At 36.9% G+C, this 22,341-nt stretch overlaps 1 protein-coding gene and 1 long non-coding RNA gene across 2 annotated transcripts; one reads left to right on the forward strand and one right to left on the reverse strand.

Moving 5' to 3' along the window:
• Nucleotides 1-1,408: 1,408 nt before the first annotated feature.
• On the forward strand, nucleotides 1,409-21,292 carry LOC126997957 (protein N-terminal glutamine amidohydrolase-like; the record flags this gene model as incomplete). The annotated part of the gene is given in 6 exon segments (XM_050859218.1): nucleotides 1,409-1,732; nucleotides 3,118-3,271; nucleotides 4,129-4,170; nucleotides 6,843-6,988; nucleotides 7,965-8,089; nucleotides 14,660-21,292. Coding segments are annotated over 6 exon segments (693 nt in total). The 3' UTR covers nucleotides 14,767-21,292.
• On the reverse strand, nucleotides 16,283-22,209 carry LOC126997958 (uncharacterized). The gene is made up of 2 exons (XR_007752521.1): nucleotides 21,651-22,209; nucleotides 16,283-18,202 (listed from the first exon to the last, which is right to left on the reverse strand). It is a non-coding gene; the product is annotated as an uncharacterized LOC126997958 (long non-coding RNA).
• Between the last annotated feature and the right edge of the window lie 132 nt (nucleotides 22,210-22,341).

Genomic DNA, 22,341 nt, shown 5'->3' on the forward strand with positions numbered 1-22,341 from the left:
ATATATATATATATATATATATATATATATATATATAGTATATATATAGTATATATATAGGGTATGTGGCGAACTGGTAGCGTATTGGCCCACATTCACGCGTGATGGACGATGCGGGTTCGAATCTCACGCTACCACTCGGATTTTTCAGTCACCGCCGAGTGGCTTAAAACTACCCACATGCTGTCCTGAAGACCACCCATCAACCGGACTCTAGAGAAGCAGGCAGCATGAGCCAGTGCAAGATGGCGCCACTATAAACACTAGCCTGCGCTTAGAACGGGCTGGGCCGACCATCAGGGCTCACCTGAAGAAGCCTAGGCTGACCATCAGGCCCCCACCAGGAAGATGCCTACCGGCAACATATATATATATATATATATATATATATATATATATATATATATATATATATATATATATATATATATATATATATATATATATATATATATATATATATATATATATATATATATATATATATATATATATATATATATATATATATATATATATATATATATATATATATAATATATATATATATATATATATCTATATATATATATATATATATATATATATATAGATATAGATATACAAATTATGCAACAGTTTGTCGTGTGTGGAAGTAATGTATGTAGCCTTGAGAATTCCAAAAAGAAGATATACTTGAAAAAAATATGATGCAGTTATGCTGAAGCTTATGTATACAGGTCAGTTGTGCATTGTCTCCAGCTTGTGGCATTGTAAAGCAGACAGCATGGCTGTGTAACAACCTGAAGCTGCGGCTGATGCTTTTAATGACAGGTCTTCATGTAATGTCATAAATTTGTTTTGGGACTTATGATGCCATAAACGTATACTCAAGTAATATATTATACCATGTTAAGTAGTATACCCCGGAGCTATATACTATAAAGTATATTATTCATTGTAGATATCAGTGAGGTGCCAGGGTCATATAACTCCATGATCATTTTATCTCTCTAACTAGCAGCAGTGGCTTCTAACTATAATAATATTTTTTTTTACTCTGAACTAGAAACGGAAGCACGGAACAAGTACAGTAATTTAATTAGCTAAAAGATTGATCTCATTATAAATCAGCTGCCAGGGGAGCAGGAACTGTGAACGGGGAGTCGATTTAGAATTAAGAAGGCATTAGGAATGTGTAATCTTGGGGAAGTGTATCTATGTTTTAGAGTTACCTGTAAAGTGTTATGATAGTGTTCATACACAATAGTGCAGGTGTGTCAATGTTCATGTGATGTTCTGCTTGATTCCTCATGTTCCAGAAAACAAGTTTATGTGCAGCCTACATGTGATTGTACAAGGTGTATCTTATGGCATGTGCTTTCATCTTCCTGGCAGCAGCTCTCATAGTAACCTTTTCCAACCACAGTGCCTGTGCAAAAAAAGTGATCATCAGACAAAGAGCAGATGTGAAGTTCAGGTGCAGCGCCCCATAACATGGCCCAGCAACTGAAGGGCTAACAACTCATGGTGAACCAGTGACCTCCAGTGACACCTTGCCAGAGTTACCATTGCACAAAGTCAGAAAAAAGAACAGACAATTTCCTCAGTTTGGTGAACGAGCACAACACGTAATGGCGGCACAGACACAGACCGCCGCAGCCACAGACAGTCCTTCGAGGCGTGGTGTCCCCAAAACTGTTAAAACCGTTGTGCCTGCCCTAGAAGAATGTTCTTACACACAGTTCTATTGGTGAGTTGACCATTCACTCATTGTCCTCAGTACCATCGTCCATTTTTTCTCCACTAACCTGTGTTCAGGGTTCAGACCTGTCATACAGTCATAGGGGGGCCAAGACCTTCCATGCAGAAGCTGGCATGTTGTACTGGCATAGTGTGAAGGGCCTCAGCCTCACTCCTTGGGCTGCATAAGTCTGTTGCAGAGACCTTTTTTTCTTTTTTCCTTGTGGCAAGCAGAAAATATTATCTTTTTTCCTACATTTGAAAGGGCTTCAGTAACAAACCAACAGCATATTAATTTGCAGAGCTTCTATAAGTTTCACTTAATAGAGTCGATTCTGAATCATAATAATTATTGCACAAAGAACAGACAAAATGCTGTTTTTCAGTAAAGAATAAATCCAGGAGCTTTTTAACAATATTTCACTCACTGTTTGTGCTACATGTACTCAGCTATGTGACTCACCTTTACTGCCTGTGTTAAATACTAATTTGGGTTTCTTACATTATATATCATGTAGTTGCATAATTAATTAAATGAAATGTGCCTATCAGATCTTCAAGAAGTTGCTGGTTCATATTATTATGTTGGCAAATTAAGATGGCTACATAAGTTACATTGCTACATGAAGTAGTAGCAACATACTTTTTGAATGCATGGACACAAGTAATTAATATTAAAAACAAATATGATTAACTCAGTCTCTCAGGAATGTAAATTTATTGTTAAGTAATTTCATGATCCTCACATGCAGCTTTAGTAAAAATAACTATTCATTATATCCAGCCAATTATGAATCTCATGAAAACTTAAACTTCCATCACATCCCTTGCAGAAGTATCTGGGAATAAATAAATAAATATATATATATATATATATATATATATATATATATATATATATATATATATATATATATATATATATATATATATATATATATATATATATATATATATATATATATATATATATATATATATATATATATATATATATATATATATATATCTATATCTATATATATATATATATATATATATATATATTGGGTAGGCGGTGGCTGAGTGGTTAGTGTACGGGACCTGCTTTCACCGCGCCATGGATAGCATCGGTTCAGATCCCCACACCACCACCTGGGATTTTTCAGTCACCGCCAAGTGGCCTAAGACTACCCACATGCTGTCCAGAAGACCACCCATCAACCCGGACTCTGGAAGATCTTTCATTTTCTCGAGTTTTTAGGTTGAATTCACTTCTCATCTAGCTTAGTACAGGAGTGATGGCTTACAACTTCTCTCCAACATTTAACACACTCTGATATCAACAGAATGATCATTTTCACACAAGGAAGAACCTTGCCAAGCAATATTCATAATTACAAATTCCTTTCCCAGTGAGGAGAACGCGTGGCGGCTGTGTGAGTATGTACGGACCCATGAAGCCCAGGAGCTGAGCAAGTGTTTTGTGGTGTTCATCAGCAATGAGTCCCGGTGCGTGCCACTGTGGAGACAACGAATGGGCAAATCTGAGGACAAGCTAATTACCTGGGTAAGCAAGAGGGCCTCAGACCTCTCATGAATGATGTCATAATCCAGTGGACCATAATGGTTGCCAAATTTCAAGAGAGTAGTTTTTGTGCTACTCAGACATGAATTTCATGGAATTTCAACTTATTGTTCAATCTGTAATAGAATGTTTAAGTTCTTATTTCATGAATCTTGACCATGCTTTGGGTAAGTGCTCAATGTAGACAGATGAAGTTTGGCTGTGTAACTGGTTATATTCAATAGAGCTAATATACTGCATAATGCATTGCTTCAATACTCTGTCAAGTATTTTTGTATCTGAATACATATATTTGTCTTGAGTTTATGCTTGCACACAAAAGCTCCACCTCTCTATATAAGAGCATCAGAAGATGTTAATATAAATTTGAAATTCAGAAGTAGTATGTAATTACCATACTGATCATTCTCATGTGTGTAGTATAACTCATGCTGTGGTGTTACAAGTGAGACCTCTGTTTCATGCTCATAGCAGCACAGAAATAGGGCATTTTATATTTTTTTCAGTTGAATTTTACAAGGATGCATGACTGACTTACAGCTGCCATCCTTGAATGCCTTCCATAGTTCCCTTTACCTTGAGGTCTTGCTCATGTGATTTAATGAAGTCCACCATTTTAGCAAGGCAACATCACCCGCGAGGAAAAGAAGATTTTCATTCGTTAGTTTTTTTCAAGACCTTTATTCGAGTACTATCTTTGTACCTCAGCACCCTTTATAGTCTCATGTCTATACTGTTTCCCTCAGATCTCTCATGATTGTTCAACCCCCACCACATTTTCATTTTTTCTTCTAGATTTCTCTTATATATATAAATCTTTTTCTACTGCATTGTTCCAGGATTATTCTAACATCTTCACATGTGTTGCGCCGAGTGAAAAGGTACACTCGTGTGCTGTGTGTGCGTTTGTGTGAGTGCTTGTCTTACTTTTTTTTTTTTTTTTTTTTTTTTTTGCATGGTTTCAAGTCAGTGCTTTAGGCTCATAAATGCTATTTTGTTTCAACAGAACTTACTCCACACTAGCAATATCAATTCACTGGAAACTCTGTCATTAGAGGGTGGCAGAGGTGCTGTTAACCCAAGAGCACATCTGTGTCTGGCCAGAGTCAGCAGGGCATACACATGTGCCTCTTTTATCCATCAGTGTTGTGTGTAGAAACAGACTGAACTTCCACTGAGAATGTTCAGCCTATAAAATTTTTGATTAACAAGTGATAATTTATTTATGTGGGCTCAGCTGTTTACAGATTTTTGTGGTGTTTCAGAAATAAAAGGCTGAGAAAGCCATTTTTGGTTAATCAATTGTTTACAGACGTATCTAAATTCTTGTGAGTTTCCTGATCATGGTTTTCAGTTCAGTGTCGTATCTGAGATAACTCACTACCTAGTCAGTTTTATTTCCAAACATCTTTTAAACTGAAATTCCCATTAACATTAAAATTGGATATGTAAACAGTTTGGTCAATGAAATTCACCCATCCATCATGTCACAATACAGGAGCTCATCATACTATTATCATTCCCAAGCCACTTCAGAGGCAGAGCCCAAGTGAAACTTAGCTCTGGGTTGTGTAGAATATGAATTTTCCAAATCAGCAGCACATAGTCTGATGTGTGGTGGAGTGAGTTGCAGTGTTGAGAGTTTTGAGGTGTGAAGGGAGTGCTGGGGAGGTGGAGCCTGTCAGCTGTGTGGCTTGGTGGAAGTGGTGGTGAACCGGTGACCGTGTCTGTAATTTGACAGCTGTGGACTGGAGTGTGGGTGTTTTATGGCCATTGATTTTATGCCTTGATTTTTGGGGTGAAACACTTTTAATTTGCTTCATATTCAGAATCTATCAGTAATGTTTATGAAATGAAGCATATGTAATTGTTCTTCAAAGTTAATAACTTGTGTGGGATACAGCTTGGCAGACATCAGCTATACATTCTTATACATTTACATACTGATATACTGCTTGAATGCTTTTCCATATGCAGTCATTAATAGCCTTTTGCAGTGAGTGATCACAGACATTTTCACTAGCAGCAGTGATTTTATATATATATATATATATATATATATATATATATATATATATATATATATATATATATATATATATATATATATATATATATATATATATATATATATATATATATAATGTGTGTGTGCATGGTAATAAGTTTCTTGCATGGAAAATGTTTTATTTATTGCAGTGGCTGAATGGCAAGATTATGTCTTTAAGATATAAAGTAATAACATCCTTAATATTGTTGGTTCTTGCTACAGGCAAGAAATTCATTGGAAATATACCTTAAACCAAAATTCTTAAAACTTGTAATAAATTGAAGTTTGAACATCCAATGCACAAGTTAAAGTCAACCTTCAAAATCTCATGATCATTACCACCCTGCAGGGCCCACACCTGCCTGGGCTGACTTACCTGCACACACCTGACTTTCTCTTGGCTGCTGTCACTTTGATCTTAATGAGGAAGAGTCATTCTGACAGTGGTGTGTCCTTCATTAAAAATGGCTGCAGTTTTAGATTTGGTTACAGTCAATACATATTCGTGTGTTTTAATGGAAGGTCAATATTTCTCTTATTAAAAAAATAATCTTGCATGTCAATTCATAAGGCACGTTGAGCAAGCACCGTGCATGCATTGTACTGATGCTGAGAAGACTAAGCCATTACAGTATACTAGCTCAAGTTGAATTTTGGGGCAGTAAAAATTATGCATAAATATTTTCAAAATTAGGATAATTTACAAAACTTTGGGAAAGTTTACCTTGAAAATAAATGAATCCATAGATCTTGATGCAAAATGTCCACTTTGAAAGTAACATCAAGGATAGTGAAACTATACCTGTCAGAATATGTCTCTTCAAGAACTCAATTCTGTGTCTACTCCTCATTTTTGGATCTCTTAAGCAGGCCTTCACCTTATCCCAGACCCTACCATGACCAAACTTTACCCTACCCTCTGAAACTGTACAGTAAAACAAATATAAAGGAAGAACCCTTAAGGTAATCTTTCTAAATTCCTACCAGTGATTTTAATATTATAGAATTTGTAATGGCTGGCAAGTGTTTGGCAGTTTTGCATATCTCTGCTGCAGGGCAGAAGTGCATTGCCCAGTGCATGACATTTTGTACTTGTTGTTCTGTTTACCTGTCATAAGAGAGCTATGAACAAGATTGTTAATCTCTAATCATTTATGGTAGATATAATAGGCATAGCAGTAAGATATTTGGTAAAAGGCAATACTAATAATAGCTCAGAATACTATAAGTTACTAATATCAATTCAGTAAACAACTACTTTACCACATGGAAAATGTTATAAATTGAGACAAAAACCTTCAGTGTACGTTTTTGGATCTAATACTGAAGTTTCATCTTGCTATCTTGCCCAAGTCACTTGAAGTTCACCCATACTTTAATTCTCAGGAGTGTTATGGGTTTTGTTCATGACCCTGGGTGATGTTCCCTGCTGAGGATCAAATACCATAGCTTAACACACTCTTGACATAATGGCACGCAGCTGAGCACTCTTTCATCTTTCAGGACTACCACGTGATATTTATGTACGAACCAGATGAGCGGTGCTTGGTGTTTGATCTAGATTCTGACCTGCCATTCCCGACCTATTTCCACAAGTATGTCACAGAGACACTCCGCACAGACCACATCCTACGTCCGGAACACTACAGGTGAGTAGAATTAGGTCAGGATGCATTAGCCACTTTGCCTATATTAATCAGCATTGTCCCCCAGACATTTTTCCCTCTCTCTGGGGTGTCACTTTTACAGAATTACCTTTAGCTATCTTGTCATAGACTTGCAGTTCTGTAATTTTTTAGATTCCTCCAGACATATTTCTTACTCTAATCAGTCTGAATGTTGTTTCAGTTCAGTTCTGCTTAATATCTTTTTTTATTAGTGTATTCCATTCCAACCTGCACCTCTTTAGTAAATCATTATGAATAATACCCACATAATAGCTAAACAAGTCACACACCTTGTCTTCACCATTGTATATTTATGATGAAACTTTACTGTAGCCTTCACATTTATCCCTTTTGTGTCAAAAGTTTCATATGACTCATATAGAATGAAACTATTACCCAAACATTTCTTTACTACTAATGTCAAAAAAGAATCTATAAAGATGAAATGTAAAAGCCTCCAAAATGTTTTGTTGTATGTACTACTCACTTCCCTTATACATTTTTATTCCATTCACTGAACATTTTTAGAACTTTGCATATTAGTAATGCCTACTTATTATACTAGATCTTGATGTATTCACAAACTTATAAATGTATAGGCAAACCTTCTAACCACTGCTATATCTAACTAAAATGGGGTCCACAACTTACTGCATAAGCCTGCTGCTCTTGTTATAGCATATTGGGGAATGGGTTATTACCTCATTATTTAGTATCTGCTCCTGTGCTTTGATTTTTCTTATCCTTCTGATTAAAACATTTTGTACAATTCAGTGAGCCTCTTGGGGGTAAACCAGTCCAACTAAGAGCCAATCCCAAGTCCGGATTGCCTATTGCCCTAACAAAAATTATGACAATAAAAGTCATCAGACTTCTAACCACTTGAAAAGGGAACTATTGACATAAAATGAAAATGATGATGATGAATGGCCATTAATTGTTTGTTATTCCTCTACAGATACTTTAGAGTAGTGCCAGCAGCCATGTTTCTACAGAAGTTTGCCAGTGACAGGCGACACATGAGGCGTGAGGATGGGACGTGGATGCACCCGCCGCCACCCTCTCCTCCAATTGCGCTGCCAGGTGAGTGTTGGGTGTTTAAAATTTTTGTCTTCTTTGTGGAAGAATTTTGTATCTCATTCTTCCATTTTATTCCTTGGTTGATGCAGTACAGTAATACCTCATCATTTGCGCCCTCGCCATTTGCGCGGCCCTAATTTACGGCCATCATCCCACCATTTGCGCAGGTGATCTTGCCATTTGCGCACCTCGTCGCTATGATAACGGTGTGGCGGACTGAACGTTCCCCCCTGTTCCCCCCTCTACTGCGCATGCGCCGACCCGTGTTGGCCCGCCCCATTTAAAGGGGGGGACCAGCTGGCCCGCTTCTACTGCAGACTGATCGGTCCCCCGACGAGACATCGGTCCGCCCTCCTTATTCTGTCATTTGCATGCCTGTTATTTTCCACTGTGTATAACGATTTTTTTTTTTACTCATATCTGAACATACTATCTGTAATATACAACAGGATATAACGGTACAGGCTCTAAGAGAAGAGTGCCCTGAGGCTCTATAATGAGTTACCCGGGATGTTAAGAACAGTGACAGTCTGGCAATCTTCAAGAAAGCGCTGAAGACTCACTTATTCACTAAGTCCTACGACTTAACAAATATGAGGATTGAAGACAACTTTAGGTGCTAATATTACTGTTATAATGTTAGCGGCCCTGTGGAGCGCTGCTGCGGCGGCGGACCGGGGCCTGAATCCTCATCAACGGTATCAAAACGTACAACTAAAAGCCTTCAGTAAATTGGTTTCCCTTCTTTCTGTATCACTTGTTGGGGTTATTTCATAGGCGAGACTGCTGCTACATTAATAATTATGGTCACCAATCCTTTACAAAATACCTTTATATGCTCTAGATTAATATTATGAAGACTGTAACAACTCCCTTAGGTTAGTATGTTTTGGGAGGCGCCCACCAGGTTACGTTAGGATAGGCTTCCCAACCCCAAAATCCACATGATGAGGCGGGGGCTCTAGGAAGCCAGCACTCTGCAGATGCGCAGTCAACGTAATAAAATTCATAATATTAAAGATGAAGAGCTATAGTCCATGTAGTGATATTCTAAAAGCTTTACCCCTATTTGATGAGCTAGTGCTGATTTAAATAGATAGAGACTGAAGGATGACCAGGGATTCTGGGAGGCTATTTTGTACTGGTGGACTCTAGTGGGTAGATCAGGAGTTAGAACAAATAGGTCTGAAGGAGCGATTGCAGATTTATTACGAAAGATCTGCCAGTACTTGATTATGTTCATTATTGTGTGTGGGGGATTTAGCTTATAGTTTATTTTGGGGGTCTGGGGGGGCACACATTACACAACTTATGCTTCCATTCACTTAAATTTAAGCACATATAGATAAATTTTATTATCAGGGATACATACAACAAGTATATTTTTCCAAATATAATATAGATACATGCAAGGATATAATGTTTTTTTTATTCCTGGTGCTACTTAATTACACATGTATCCTTAGTTGTATAATCACGCTGTACTGCCTGGGGGTTGGGACGGCATGCTCCTCCCTTTCATGGCATGGCTCAAACCGTTTTGTAGCAAGACAAAACACACACACACTCTGGAGGACAGAACTGTCGGCCTTTCACTGCCGCAGGATCACATACACATATAGGAGGGCAGGATTGCTAGCCTTCTGCTCCTGCTGGGAAGATGAGGTCACAACTTCATGGCTTACATCCTGTACCTATTGTATACAGGTAAGATACCATACTAAAAAAAGGGTGCGGCTGCTGAGGTGAGGCAGGCGAGCTCGGGGTTCGAGGGCACCGTTGCCAGATTATCGTACTCCAGAGCCGCGTAATTACCGGTTTCTGGCTATAACTGTTGCCAACAAGCACCAATAATTAACCATTTAAACGACATCCATATATGAAGGCAGTTATTTGGGTGATGAAAGCAGTTTATTGGGTCGGAAATCGGCAAACATAAAAGGCTGAGTACGACAATCCGGCAACGTTGCTCGGGGGGACCGATTTTTGTAGTGTTTTGGAGTGGGCCGAGTAGCGCATATAAACACAGGTCGGCGCATGCGCAGTAGAGGGGGGAACAGGGGGGCGTTCAGTCCGCCACAACGGCGTCTCACTGGCAGCAAAATGTCGTCCGCTGATCTGAGGACGTTTACTAGTAGCATCTTCCATTTAGCGTAACCCGTTTCTGGGTCGTGATCTGTAGAGTCCCTCATAGAGTCCCGACAACCTAAGATTTGGACGCCATTATTGGCCCTGTGTTTTCGCCGCGCTTTTCAAACACTAGCACACGGTCTCGCGGCGAAGACAGGGCCAATAATGGCGTCCAAATCTTAGGCTGTCGGGACTCTATCTATCAAGGGACTCTACAGATCATGACCCAGAAACGGGTTACGCTAAATGGAAGAGGCTATAGCTGTTCTGGCAGCAAAATGGCGTCCTCTGATCTTGAGGACGTTTACACTATAGCCTTTTCCATTTAGCGTAACCCGTTTCTGGGTCATGATCTGTAGAGTCCCTTGATAGATAGAGTCCCGACAGCCTAAGATTTGGACGCCATTATTGGCCCTGTCTTCGCCGCGAGACCGTGTGCTAGTGTTTGAAAAGCGAGGCGAAAATACAGGGCCAATAATGGCGTCCAAATCTTAGGTTGTCGGGACTCTATGAAGGACTCTACAGATCACGACCCAGAAACGGGTTACGCTAAATGGAAGAGGCTACTGTTCTGGCAGCAAAATGGCGTCAGATGATCTTTAGGGCGTTTACTAGCTGTTCTGGCAGCAAAATGGCGTCAGATGATCTTCCAAGGACGTTTACGAGCTGTTCTGGCACCAAAATGGCGTCCGCTGATCTGAGGACGTTTACTAGCTGTTCTGGCAGCAAAATGGCGTCCGCTGGCGAGCTACAGCTGTCTACCACCCGCGCGCCCTCTACCGCCAGTGAAGAACACTGCCAACGTACAGTCGCGATATGAAGTGATGTCGCCGTGTACGTTTATTTTCGATCACGCAAGTATCGTTATATATTTTCAAGAGTACCATTATTTTCCTGTAGCTTCATCATAACTTAACAAAATATATTTTACAAGCTAGAAAAAAAAATAGAAAAGAAATATTCAATGATGTCTTACGAAGACTTGTCGAAATATTTTGACACAAAGTGTTTTCGTTCACCGAGGAAAGAGTCAAATGAAGTCCAAATATCGACATATTACTCAAACAGAAAGTAAAATTATCTTTTCATGATCATTGTTAACAACAATAAATCGAACATTTGCACAATATATAGGACATGCATAATTAGTCGATATCCTAAACTAGGATGGCGTAATTTATTTAATTTATACTCTCGTTTGATGATGACGTCATCGCCCGCGCACCATACCTATTATTCAGCCCTTACTCACTCTTTGCCTATCGTGGTCAACATAACGATAACAAAAGCTTTCCGTGGACTTCTAATGCATGATAGTGAACAAGGGAAGATGCCCACAGCCTATACCTACCGAGGGATAGTCGGAGATGGAAAAATAAGAATATATAGCTTCAGAGTAGTCGTGTTTTGTAACTCACTCTTTGCCGCCGATCGCAAACATCATTGCCTTTCTTGGTCAATATAACGATGACAAAAGCTTCATGTAGACTTCTAATGCTTGGAGGTGATCAGTGGAACATGTGCACAGCTTATAAGTGCCATAGAATAATTGAGGAGGGTGGGGAAATAAGAATATATGGCTTTGAAATGGAGGTGGTGGTGCGGGCGGGTAGGCTAATCGCAGCGTTGCCAAACATTAGGCTATGGTCCAGTGTTCGTATAGGCGTCCGGAATTTTGATAGTTCAAATAATTATGGCAACCCTACCTATGAAGGCATTCTTCATTCATCATCGTTACTGAGCAATGTTACTATATATTTCAGTGCCCATGCTTATGATAAGAAGCCATCATAGTGAATAAAAGGTGTCTAATGTGAAACCTTATTATTTGATCGTTTCTTAATGAATAAAACGCAAAGTAATGCCTAACTGTCCATTCCCTTCGTGTCATACTGTGCGTGTGTATTAATAACTGCAGAAGACAGTTCATGGTATGACCCAGAATATATATATATATATATATATATATATATATATATATATATATATATATATATATATATATATATATATATATATATATAGCCTAAATCTGAACAACGTATAACAACTGTTTTGCAAAGTAAGCACACGACGTGAGCTAAATCATTTCAAGGTTGTCTTCAGTACTGAAGACAACACATGACATTCGCAGTCGCATTTTTTAAAACAAATGAATGTATAATTGTAATTCAGGTACTACTATGTTATTTTACCGTGTTTTACATCACAACGTATTATAGATTATCATTAAAAGGGAACATTATAACATAAACAATAAATACACATCACTTCCGTTACCTTCAAATGCTCCCGTACGAAATATTTTGAGGGCGGCGACATCACTTCATATCGCGACTGTACACAACATGTTTCCCGCAAAAACCGATCGCCTCTCCTCGTCTCGTGGTGACTGCGATTATTCGATGTTTTCTGCCTCATCTTTGCACCACCATCATCGAAGCCTAAACCCCGAAAGAACCTTGCACAGGTGGAAGTGATTAAGAAGGTGGACAGTGGAAGAAAAAAGCGAGAGATTGGCAGTGAGTATGACGTGTTTCTGGCCAGCACTTTTATTTATTTATTTATTTATTTATTTATTTATTTTTTTTTTTTTTTTTGGCCGTGACCGCCCATATGTATTTTTCCCTATAGGTTATTAAGTTCGCCATTTGCGCATTCGCCATTTGCGCACCTTCAGACCGCCCATATGTGCACAATTGGTGAGGTTTGTCTGTATACTTAAAAGTTAGAACCCAGAGCATTTCTGATACAGTAAATTGATGGGGCCCAAAACCAGCCCTACAACCGGGATCCAAGGCTAGAAGGGCTAAAAATAAGGTAATGGAGACCAAACATCTTGTGATACCTATTCTCAAAGATTTTTCTTTATTCATTTAAAGCTAACCAAGCAGTATGCTACTTATCTGTTATGTTTTTTGTTGTTTTTAAATAGACCTAAGTAGGATCTTAAAGTTAATTTGACTAAACAAAATAATTGCATCACAGAGGGGCAAATTCTAAGTGCTTGAATTGCAACGGGACCTTGAATGTTGCTAGGTGGGCTGTGCCCCTCCTTACTCCTTGGTTGCAGGGCAGCCCAGACCCTAAATTATAATTTTTGTAAGAAACTGCATGACCATTGGCAGTTATAGAGGAGAGCAGTGATGATTTGGCCACTTTTTAGAAAAATATTTTTAGAAAAAAAAAGTTTAAGAAGTAGTGTAATTTCGTTGACCTCAAAATGTTCCTCCATCATTTGGCTCTTTAGGCTGCTAATATGACACTCGTAGCTATTTTCAGTTTTCAGATGTAGGTGATGAAAGACAAGTTTCTAAATCTTCCGAACCATCCCCACCCGTGGTGATGGTTCGGCCAGGGAGGTGGGATGGTACGGACACTCATAATACTCGCCATAATATTAATATAACTTAAGTTTGATTGGCTAATAAACAAGATTATATCTACTACAAAACATTTGTATAAGGACAAAAGTACCCTCTCAATATTTATAAGGGAAAAAAATAAAAGGAGAACTACAAGAAATATCTCAAAAATTTTGGTTTTATGGCTTCCTTCTCTTCTCACAAGCATAATACCTGAATATAAATCAACCAAATTAACCTTTTTATAACCGTTGCAACACCTATAATGTTTAAATTGATATAAATTTAATAAAAATCATGAAAAAATCAACTGTCCGAATCATCACGACTCTATAAAAAGCAAATGTATGGTCACACTCCTTTTCCAGCACGAGAGCTGGGTGATCGTGTTATACGGCAATACCTTCGCCGTGCATCGCTGCGTCACTGAAATAATTTACATCTCGCTAATTGGCACTTTTTTGAAGTGAGAGCTTACGATACACCCTGAAAATATTACATACGAGATGCAAAAACACATATAAAATCGGACTTTCATCGAAAATAACAGCTCTGAGGGTGTGGTTGTCCCTTTGTGGGACAAGGCAACAAAGTTTTGCACATTCACACAAAATCTCGAGGCACTCAGTCCCATACACTTTACAATAAGTGCTATGGCCGGACCATCCCACTGTCCAAATCATCACCCCTCTCCCCTACTCCTGTCATAATTTTCCTGATGGAAAGTATACAGTTTAAAAGATACACCACTGGGATTACTAGTTTAAGTTCTGCTTGTTCTTAGATGATTTTTGTTTTATCATAAATCTAAAACAATGGAGTTTCAAAAAAGTGTGGCAGTTTGTTGAGTTAATATCCATATTTACATTGCCATCAACATAATTATTGTACACTGCTTGGAAGTGAGCTTGTAAACACTCCACTCCTCCAGTTCATGCAAACACAATTATCCAATACCCATTCAACAATTTATTTATTTATTTATTTATTTATTTATTTATTTATTTTTTTATTTTTTTATTTTTTTTGCTTCTCATCACTAATGATAATCATAGCTGCTCTTTCACTATAATTTCAGAATGTGTGCACAACCTTGATGACTTCATCAGCATGGACCCCAAGCGAGGTGTTGGGACTGTATACAACCTCCAAGATTTTGTTCGCAGATTTTACAAGAACATGTAGAATCACCACGTAACATCTACTACCCTCTTCATAAAGATTTTCATACTTTTTGCACTTCTATCTGATCAGATATATCATGCACATCACATCATTATTCATGGAAAAAGTTTCAGTTGGTATGATTTTTATGTACTGGAATAATAGGTAACTCTTAGGTTTACATGCATGTGGTAACAGAGTTCACCAACCAAAATGACCATAAAGACAAGGACAAGAGTGTATACTGATCTTAAATGGCTTTTTTTCACACTAATGAACAATTCTAAAAGGTATGCTTGAAAAGTGGTTTGCATCATACTTGCTTGAGAGTGATTTAAACAGTAAACTAAACTTGTTTGAATGTATTAACTTTGTGTTGGAAAATGTAATGCACTGTGCAGCACACACGTGTTATTCAGAAGTGAGCCAGGCACAGGGTGGGCAGTTACTGTTTCTCAGGAAAGGTTTCTCTCAATTTGCTTTAATGTTTGCATAATCCCCTTTTCTGGCATACTCCTTGTGGTTTTGTTTCATACGTGCAGTTATATAATTTCATAAATCTGGAATTTTGTAAAGACTTTCTCCCATTATAATTTGTCTGTGTAGGAAATTTATGATTTTTATCTATTGATTTTTTTAATTAATCACAGCTCTCTGAAACCCTCAGAGATATTACACTTATGAAAAGCTTAGCCATTGATACTAAACATGGAATAGGTTAATCAGCTTATTACTTGGGTGTCTTTAATAATTCAATGAAGTTTAAGAATTATATCTAATATTAGCAAATTTGAGATAAAATCATTTAATCATAACATGCCTCACAAGCAGTCTCTACATGGTGCTGTTGGTAAGATTTTTTTTTTATCACTATTAGTCATGTTTGTTAATTCAGTGAAAAACTAAAATAATTTTGTATTAGTCTTTGTCTGTTAGTGGCTACTAGCTAATGCTGGAGTGGCTTTCCTTCAGCACACTGCAGGACATGTCCAGCAATACATTACTCCTGTTGTTGATTATTAAATTCTTCTAATAACTGAGCTTTGTGAAGGGCAAGTTCTGTAATTATTCAATTACAAAACATGAATTCATCTAATATACCTTCCAGTTTCAAATGTAAAACAGTCATATGAAGTGAGCTTCAGATGTGCCAAGCTGCAAAGTGTATTTGGAGCTAAAGCATAACTCTGCACATTCATTGTATTCAGTCTGTTGAAAACATTTATTAATACATACTGTCAGTATATGCATAATTTTTGAAAAAATATATATATTCCATGCATGTACTAAGCATTTTAGATTTAATGCTGCCTATTTTACTGGGCACTGAGACTACTCTGAGATATATTTTCTATCCGTACCATGACCCAATCCTTGCTAATGTCACATTCTTGACTGAGTGACTAGTTAGTTAACTGAGTAGTGGCAAATTTTCATTGGGGGTATTTTGGAAACTATCTTTCCACACAAGAGTTTTCACACATTATATGTGATTAAAGTTCTGTTGTTTGTTTCAAGAAGCTATATCAGTAAAGTATTTTGATTTTAAAGATTAAAGCTAAAGATGTTTTTTTTTTTTTTTTTTTTTTTTTTTTCAACTTGCTAATCTGAGTAGCTGAAAAGTTAAGGTGATAGAGGAAAGGGATTCATGAGTAAAGCTGAGTTTTGAACTTTGGGTCAGTAATAGGTGGAATTCATAGTTTATTTTTTTAATCTTTTAGCACTAATTGTCAACATTTTTTATGGCAGATCAAGAAACTAAAGGCAGGGCAATTAAAAGTGTGGTATGAAAATAATCTCACGTCTCCTTAAATCCATCCATTCTTGTCAGATTACATTTTGTAAATTGCCTATATCTTTTTGCTCTATCAAAGAGCATGCTATTTAACTTTGAAGAGTACATGGGATGTTCCTATATCCATATTTGATATGAAAAATTAATCATCCCCTTTTGTTTGATATTCTCAGTGATTGTTGTTTTATATCTTGACTTATTCATTTAGGTTATACAAGATAAAAGTTGTGATTGTTACATTCCATCTTATATAATTGCTAAATCCTGAAGTCGTCTACTTGTATAAAATTATTCTTCAATTTTATTTTCAACTCATGAAACTGTCCCCTAAAACAGCTGCCTAGTACTCTGCAATTTTAATGGCATGCTTCATTTGCTATATAGAATATTGAATTTTTTTTTATTCAGTCTTGTTGAATATTATAATGTATTGCAGTTTATAAAATGATGCCTGGATGGTTTGGGGACCACAAAATTATCACTGGAATTGAAAAACCTATATGGGAAAATCTTCCATTAGTCATCAGTTTTAGCATAGTTAGGAAAACAGATTTTTCTAGGAAGTGACAGATAGATTTTACATTTTTTACCCACTGTTGGTAGTCTACTAAACACCAGGCTTTCAAATTTCAGGTCATTTTAATATCGTTAATGTAAATATAGCTCTTTTTGGTGTACATGTGTGTTCAGTGCAGTCACTTGTATATGTAGATATATACATATCTACAAACCAGAGTTGTCTTCTACTTCATGTAGTATTTCATGAAATGTCTTAACACTGCATCAAGCTATATTTACCATTTTGAGTATATATATTATCTATTTTCATAAAATCTCATGTTCATTGCTGCGTTGTAACTGTAATTATGTCACCATATTATTTAAATGTTAAATATCCTATAGCTTGTAGAACAAACTTTCCCTGTTCATTTTATTTATTTGGATGCAGTATACATTATACTCCTCCCATGACACTGGTTATCTGTTGACATACCTTTGATATGTACATGAAGACCATGCTGTTCCTAGCTACTCATGATACATATATGTATTTGCTATGTTCTACAGCTTCAATCTATTAGTTTGATTAGTACGGTGAAATATTTCTGGTGCATCTGTTGCATATGTGATTGATTGTTTGTAAAGTGAGAAATTTATTTTCTAAGCTGTACTCTTAACATTTTAACTTCTTTGGTATTATAATTCACCTGTGATCAAAGTGCACTTTTACATCAAACTAACAAGAGAGGAAATCCTTGTATTAGGTCTGTGGCGGTGATGATGGTGGAGGCAAGCAGCTGTGTCCGGACGTGCCCACACCAGAAACACAGCCTGTGCACGTCAACACCTGAGGGCCATCAAATGTAGTGTGTCTGTGAGGAGGAAGCTTTGCTATAAGGCCAACATTTTGTAGATTTCCTACAAATTTAATAAGTATTAAGAAAACATAATATTATAGGTAATGTATTGAAGTTGGCAGTTTGTATTTAGAGGCTGAGAGTTACAACAGTTTTCTTACACTATTATGAAGACAATCTTACGATGAATTATAGTTTGTTGGTGTGTAGGTCAGTGATCATTTCTGTGTTGGAATGGTTTCATCTGGGTCGCTGTCCAAGGTATGGGAAATTGAGTTTCATGTCTATAGCAGCTGACCTGGTACTGAAAACAAAACAAACAAAAAAAAAATATATATATATATATATATATATATATATATATATATATATATATATATATATATATATATATATATATATATATATATAAATTTATTTTGATCATCGATTGACAAGTGCCATGTTGTGTTAGAATTTAATAAGTGTGCTCTAAGATGTGACACTGTTGAAGTAGAAGAAGCTTTTTATGAAGCAGAATGAATCACATGTTTTCCAGTATTGGAGTTGCAGCCATTTTTTTCATCATGTGCATCCTTAGATTCTAGAATGTGGCAAGTCAGAAGGATAGAATGATAACCACCAGTCAGTTCTGTTCAGTAACTCAAATGTAGGAAAATGTGTTCAAATTAATCTCCAGTAAAATAAAGAGTGAAGTGTACATGGAAACAGACCCAGCCTGCCTGAGTGTTGTCATGCTGTTTCAAAGTATGGAAACTGTCACAGGAAATGTTGTCAATAAATTATATTGATAATCTTTAAAAAAAAATGCTAAGAGAAAATAAGTACATAAATTATACATTTGATGTAAAGAAATTCAAAAATTATAATACAACAAGTATATATATTTTTAAAGAGTGTACTGCAGAGCCATAGATAGAAAGAGTTTGGCCAACTCTGCAATGTTGCAACCCAGCGTGTTGCCAGCCACCGTCATCTGCTCCCAGCCGTACGGCTCTGCTGCCTCACCCATCAAATCGTTTCTTACAAACTATTCTCTTAACGCCATATACATATGTATGAAGATGTTATATTGTTAACGTACAGATGGACAATTATTGGTATGAATTATGTAACTAATAGGTAAGCACATACACTTATCCATATTTATTGACTGCAGCCCTCATTGTCATACTTTTGCTGCCTAAATCACTCCTTCCCTTTGTCTGTTTCACCTGACTTCTAATAACAGCTTCATGTTTGCGAGCATAAATATGCATTCGTAAAGTGAAATAATGTTTTAGTAGTTTATTCTTAATATTATGACAAGTTGGAAGTTGTGTTTTGCTTGTCATCCTCTCTGTCACATCCACGAGACTGTTAACTAATTGTTTTTTGCTCCCAAAGCTGTCTCCTTTATCCCTGAAGATTTTTTGTGCAGCCATAATGATTTTCATGCAGTCATCAGTGCAATATGTGAAGCCGCTGCTACAGAAAACTAACGCACCTCAGTTATCGACAAACACACTAATTCAGTAGTACAGACAACATACACACACCACACCGACAACATGGAATCGCACACAAAGAAACTGTTATAAGGGCTGCGTTTAAGAAAATGATGAACTTACCGAACATATATGTATGCATTATTGTGAGCTTGCCAGTTCAGTCGCTTCACTTTTACTTCCCACGTACTGTCGTTGTCTATGTGGATCTGTGCATCATCCTGCCCATTCCAGGCCAGACAGCATACCCTATGTCTACACAGCAAACCATACTGCACACACAATCACATACACCGACTCTACGGCTCTGCACTGACTTTGTCTGTATTCAAGCTGAGAGCAGTTTGAACTTTGCGGGCTGGGCGTGGGTAGCAACATGGCTGGTAGTGGTCATGTGACCTGGCTGGGCCAATCACGCATGAGCTGTCATTTCCCGCATTGGCCAAACCCACTCTATCTACGGCTCTGGTGTACTGTAGTTAGAACAAAAGATATATGAAGATAATATTCACTAGAATAAAGAAGTATGAAATATGAAAGAGGAAAGAACTGGATTATTACAAACAAATTAATTACTGCTTATTAGATGGTTTTGGTATTGCTGTTCTTGCTATTAAATGAATGCATACTGTAAAAATATTCAGTTCTAACTTATGTATTTTGCCCTATTTTATCAAAGAATATTCAGTAGATGCACTCTAATTACAACTGTGTTTAAGAGCAGAGTGTAATTCAGTATATGTACTGTAGGACAGAAAATTAATTTTTGAAAACCTAAATTTTAAATACTTTATTCTCATCATAAATGTTTGAAAAATTAAACTTCAGGGTTGGAGCAGCTCTTATCCTGTGCATGAAGCACTTGATTTCATCATCTCTTTGAGGCTTCAACTGATGAATGGTTTTGTTGTTATGGTGGCTTTTCCATTTGCGCAAACCAGCAGCAACCTGGGCATGGCAGCAACTCTTTGGTCCTCACTCGTTAGTGACACAAAATATCTCACTAAAATTTGCATTGAAACTTAGCATACCGGAACAGAAGGCATAACGTATACCAGCTGTTCCCGAGGACTTGGCTGTCTTGCCGGTACTTTCAGTTTATGAACGTATATAAACGTATATAAGTGGTTACTAGGGTGTGTAGCTTTTTGTTTCATGTTCAAAAGAAATCATACAGAGCTTCTACCTACAACTGTTATGTCAAGTGTTGTAAGCATTTTCAGAATTGAGATATACTGCAGATACTGAAGTATATATACTGTAATAGGCCATTATACACTATGTTTATCTTGCAATTCTAGTAATGTTTTTAGCAATTGCATAAGAAGAGCTTTTTGTGCTCAGCTGTACATATCTGTTGATTGCCTTCTTGCAAGTTGATCATCATTAAATTGTTTCTATACTACTCCTACCTATAATACCGAGATAAATATTCAATATCTGCATAACATTTATTTTTACTCTACTAATTGGACTAACTAAATGAAAGGGTTACAGTTTGTTACAGTCACAAATGCCATGATAATCATCACAGACAAAGCATAACAGTTCATTGTAGAAAAATGCACCATTGTTAATCAGCTACTAAGCATTTTACATCATGCAACATTGTGCAAATTGTAACCTACAGTAAGTACTGCAATTTGTTGACACTTATTACAAATACATTCATGGAATCTTAAGGAAGAATTATACCTGCAGAAAATCTTTCATTGTCTTATTGCTGCTATTATGCAGAAATACCTCAGTTCTCTCTATCTTTAAGGGAAAATAAAGTTATAGAAGAACTTGAAATCCCAGAAACTCAAGCCTTTATTATATGAAGTGCTTTTCATGTACTTTTCTGATTGTGTGACTGATCATTGTGAACTCTAATTTGTTTTCTCAATAAATGAAACTGACTCCTCTTTTACTGAATATATGATTATCTCTTTCTCTGTATCTTAACAATAAAATGTCAGCAGTTACGATTATCCCTTGGTTCATTCAAATGCTGAGGAATGCATAGTTCTTTGTTGGGGAACCTCTAGGAACTTGCAGGATTTTCTTAATTGTTTTAAGTACGTATATTATCATTCAGTTAGACCTTTGCCAACGTTGACCCATAGGATACATAACTTTTTTATATATATATATATATATATATATATATATATATATATATATATATATATATATATATATATATATATATATATATAAGAATTAAACATTTCTAGATAACTGACATTGCACTAAAGTGTAAAAGTAAAATTTGGGACATACCCAATAGCTGTGTGCGGCCTCGATGTCCATGTCTCGATGGCCTTTGAGACAGTTGTGGACAAGAACCCATTACCCAGAGACACTAGTGTAACACCCGGGTTATTACAATTTACCTTCCCCCGGGTTTCCCCAAGTACCAACCTATCGGCCAGTCAGAAGGGAGGATAAACGTTTGGCTGGGTGAAGTGCGTTCCAATTACCCCGGGTCAGGGTTCGAAACTCAACCCTGCGTATTTATAGCTAGGCGGAGACTCACTGGAGTGTGAAAACCAGTGACAAACCTGAGAAACGGCCACTGACGGATCCAAGGGGGGGGAGGCCCTCAATTTGCTTGCCATATCCTTCCCTTTATGCAATAGGTATAACAGGAAATGTGTTTGAGAAATTATCTTTTAATGAGTGTTTCTCAAATTTAGTACATTATACTGCACTTTGCTATTACCTGTGACACACCTGAAAGCATCTTATCTACAGGGAATAAAAAGAGGAAATCAAAAAGTAAAATAAAGCCTTGATAGTCTTCGACAACTTCATCAGCATCTCAGGTTATACGTTGTTAAAAATATTTACCTGAACGTTTTACCCGGATGGCTGCCTTATTTTTTTTTTATTTTTTTTTTTTTTGGTACATGAGCGATACGCGTATACGTCATGATACGTACGATGTTATTTTTTTCCAGTACCTCATGAT

Source organism: Eriocheir sinensis, chromosome 13, assembly GCF_024679095.1.
Source record: "Eriocheir sinensis breed Jianghai 21 chromosome 13, ASM2467909v1, whole genome shotgun sequence".
In the NCBI taxonomy this organism is placed as follows: domain Eukaryota; kingdom Metazoa; phylum Arthropoda; class Malacostraca; order Decapoda; family Varunidae; genus Eriocheir; species Eriocheir sinensis.